The sequence below is a fragment of the Theobroma cacao genome, chromosome 10, assembly GCF_053813885.1.
Source record: "Theobroma cacao isolate CCN51 chromosome 10, ASM5381388v1, whole genome shotgun sequence".
NCBI classification, from domain to species: Eukaryota; Viridiplantae; Streptophyta; class Magnoliopsida; order Malvales; family Malvaceae; genus Theobroma; species Theobroma cacao.
In genome coordinates this window covers 19,947,696-19,950,227 of record NC_142648.1, presented here as the reverse complement: position 1 = coordinate 19,950,227, position 2,532 = coordinate 19,947,696, and the positions used below count along the sequence as shown (strand labels likewise).

General features: G+C 34.1%; 1 protein-coding gene across 2 annotated transcripts; it reads left to right on the top strand.

Annotated features, from left to right (window-relative positions):
• Nucleotides 1-231: 231 nt before the first annotated feature.
• On the top strand, nt 232-2,532 carry LOC18586821 (F1F0-ATPase inhibitor protein). 2 transcript variants are annotated; one of them, XM_018129057.2, is made up of 3 exons: nt 232-453; nt 1,371-1,461; nt 2,277-2,532. In XM_018129057.2, the coding sequence occupies exons 1-2, from the start codon at nt 304-306 to the stop codon at nt 1,455-1,457; spliced, it is 237 nt and encodes a 78-aa protein (XP_017984546.2). In that variant the 5' UTR covers nt 232-303; the 3' UTR covers nt 1,458-1,461; nt 2,277-2,532. The 2 variants fall into 2 exon arrangements, with proteins under 2 accessions (XP_017984546.2, XP_007010448.2); XM_007010386.3 differs by having other exon boundaries at nt 234-453; nt 1,371-1,451.

Genomic DNA, 2,532 nt, shown 5'->3' with positions numbered 1-2,532 from the left:
AAAAAAATAAAATGGGATGAAGAGAGAGAGAGAGAGAGAGAGAGAAGGGAGTATATCTTAGAATACAGAAAAATATAAATATATTAAAATTTAAGAACAAATTTGCTAATTTCATACGACACATACGGGCAACCAATAAAGAAATAGAAACATTGCTTTCGGTTACCGACCCGATATCCAAACCCGGGATTTGGTTTCAATTTGTTTGCTATCGGCTTCTTGCTTAAAACCCTAAGTCATTGACAAACAAGAGGAGTCAAAATACAAAGAGAGGAAAAAATAGGGAAAAAAAACACGTTTCAAATGGCAATGAGATCAGCACTGAGTCGATTCAACAGTACGACGCGGTATCGATCAATGGAGTCAACTCGTGGTGCGATTCGGTACTTGAGCGATGATAAGGGTCGGATCCTGAGCGAGGAGGAACGAGCTAAGGAGAACGTTTACATCCAGGTTTCATTTTTATTTATGCCCGGTTCTGTTTGGTTCCTGATAAATCTAGCGTAGGAAAATGAAAGAAATTGATACAGGAAGTGATCAGAGTTGGAATTGAGTCGATCCTGTAACTGAATATGGGATTCTTTGCCAAGATTTTTCTTCCTTCTTTTAAACTCGTATATTGCCAACATGACTCTTGGCTTGTTAATACTGAAATCTTCAGTACCGGCTTTGTACATATTTCACGAGACAGTTTAAGATCAAACTCTTTTCATGGCCTCCCTTTCTACGGTGCTATTTTTGTTTGCTATCAAAATATCAGTCCTAAAAGAATACTGTTGCTTTATATGTATGATAACATGTTCCTTTTACTTGTTCTTTTGGTTCTGGAGTTCCCCTTTTCTTCATTGGTAGCTGAAATGATGTAAAACGACATATCAGTGAGGTAAGTTTCAGCCTTAGGCTATTTGGAATCATTTGTTGATTGAGCGAGATAGAAAATGTTGATTCACAGTTCAGTATCCATAAGCTAAAGGAAACGAGTCATTTGAATCTATAATTCGCTATGTTTTGAATCGTACAAACTATCAATTTTAAACACAATACTTCATTTGTAAATAATTTTATTCTTACATTCACTCTTGAATTGAAAGAACTCCATTTGCATTTCATTTCAAACACACCATAAGACAGCATGATTTATGAGGTTCTTTTCTTTCCCTTTTTCCCTAAAGCCAAACAAGTATTATTTGGGTTCATATTTTCCTATGGTGACTTTCTTTTTCTGTTAGTTTTGGAGACTAAAATAGCTGCTTAGGTTTTTTTGTTACTTTTATGACTTAGTCTGTGTGATTGGCATGTTTATTTCTGTGCTTAGTTTTCCATTTATGTTTCGTAAGTTATGTTTATTGATTTTGATTTTTTGCATCAAGAAAATGGAGAGGGAGAGGCTGGAGAAAAAGAAGAAGGCTGAGAAGGAGAGGGCAGAGAAAGAGAAAGAGGGTACTCAGAAGGTATGACTGCGTAAGGTTCCTTGTTTTTGTGTGTTCTAACTTAAATGTTTGTTTAATTTCGATATGGAATTCATAGGATGACGATTTCATTCTTTCAACCCTAAAAGTTTCAAAAGAAAAAGAAAAGAGAAAAGGAGTGAGGAGAGAGTTGATGATGTAGAAATCAGTAGTTTCTAAGGACTAGTAGCTAGAGGATGAATTGTGTAGAAATTCATACAAGTTGGTGTAGGATTTTTTATATTATTTTTTAGGGTTATAACTTTTAATCCATTATTTACAAGTTCAACATTGATTATTAGGCCCATGAATCAAGTCCAAATTACTAGGGTTAAGTTTACAAGTAATATGCAAAACATTACATGATAATACACATATTTTAGTATCTCCCTTACCTCAAGATTCGAATCTAAATATTTAGAGGTTTGAGAACTAAATAACAAAAATGAGTGGCTGCATGAAATTTTGAAAATAAATATGCTAGTTCTAATTTGAAAGTCATATGTGATAACATGATAGTGCCACTACGTTGCTTGTTTTCTATGAAGTGATAATCTACTATTTCAATGTGTTTGGTCTGTGCATGGAAGATGTTGTATGAGCATCTTAAAATTTACATTAGGTGTGTTAACACCCAATCATTGTGTTGAGTAATCGACACGACACATGATTTCTATAGTGATTAGGTGAATGCAAAGATTTTCTTACTAATGCACCTTGCACCAGTTTGGATTATGCCATATAATTCTCTTTTTGTTCCTTTTTTTTTTCTTGTCTCATTTTTTCTTTTGCAGTTTCAATTGTCAACATGTTTCTTTTTTACTGCAGAACACTGAAGAGGCTCACAAGGGTTGACTGGATAATCTGTAGTACATTATGACTCTTTGCTTTGAAAGTGATAATGACAAGTACTGCAAATAAATGTTGTGAAGCTTGACTCTTGATGAGACTGCTTCTTGTATAGGGTGTGACTCTTTCTGGTATCTAATCTCCGAGCTAGTTGCAGATAATCTTATTTTATGTGGTTGTTAATCAGTTGAGATGCCTTTTTTATTTACTTGAAATAAAATTGGTTTGTCACTTA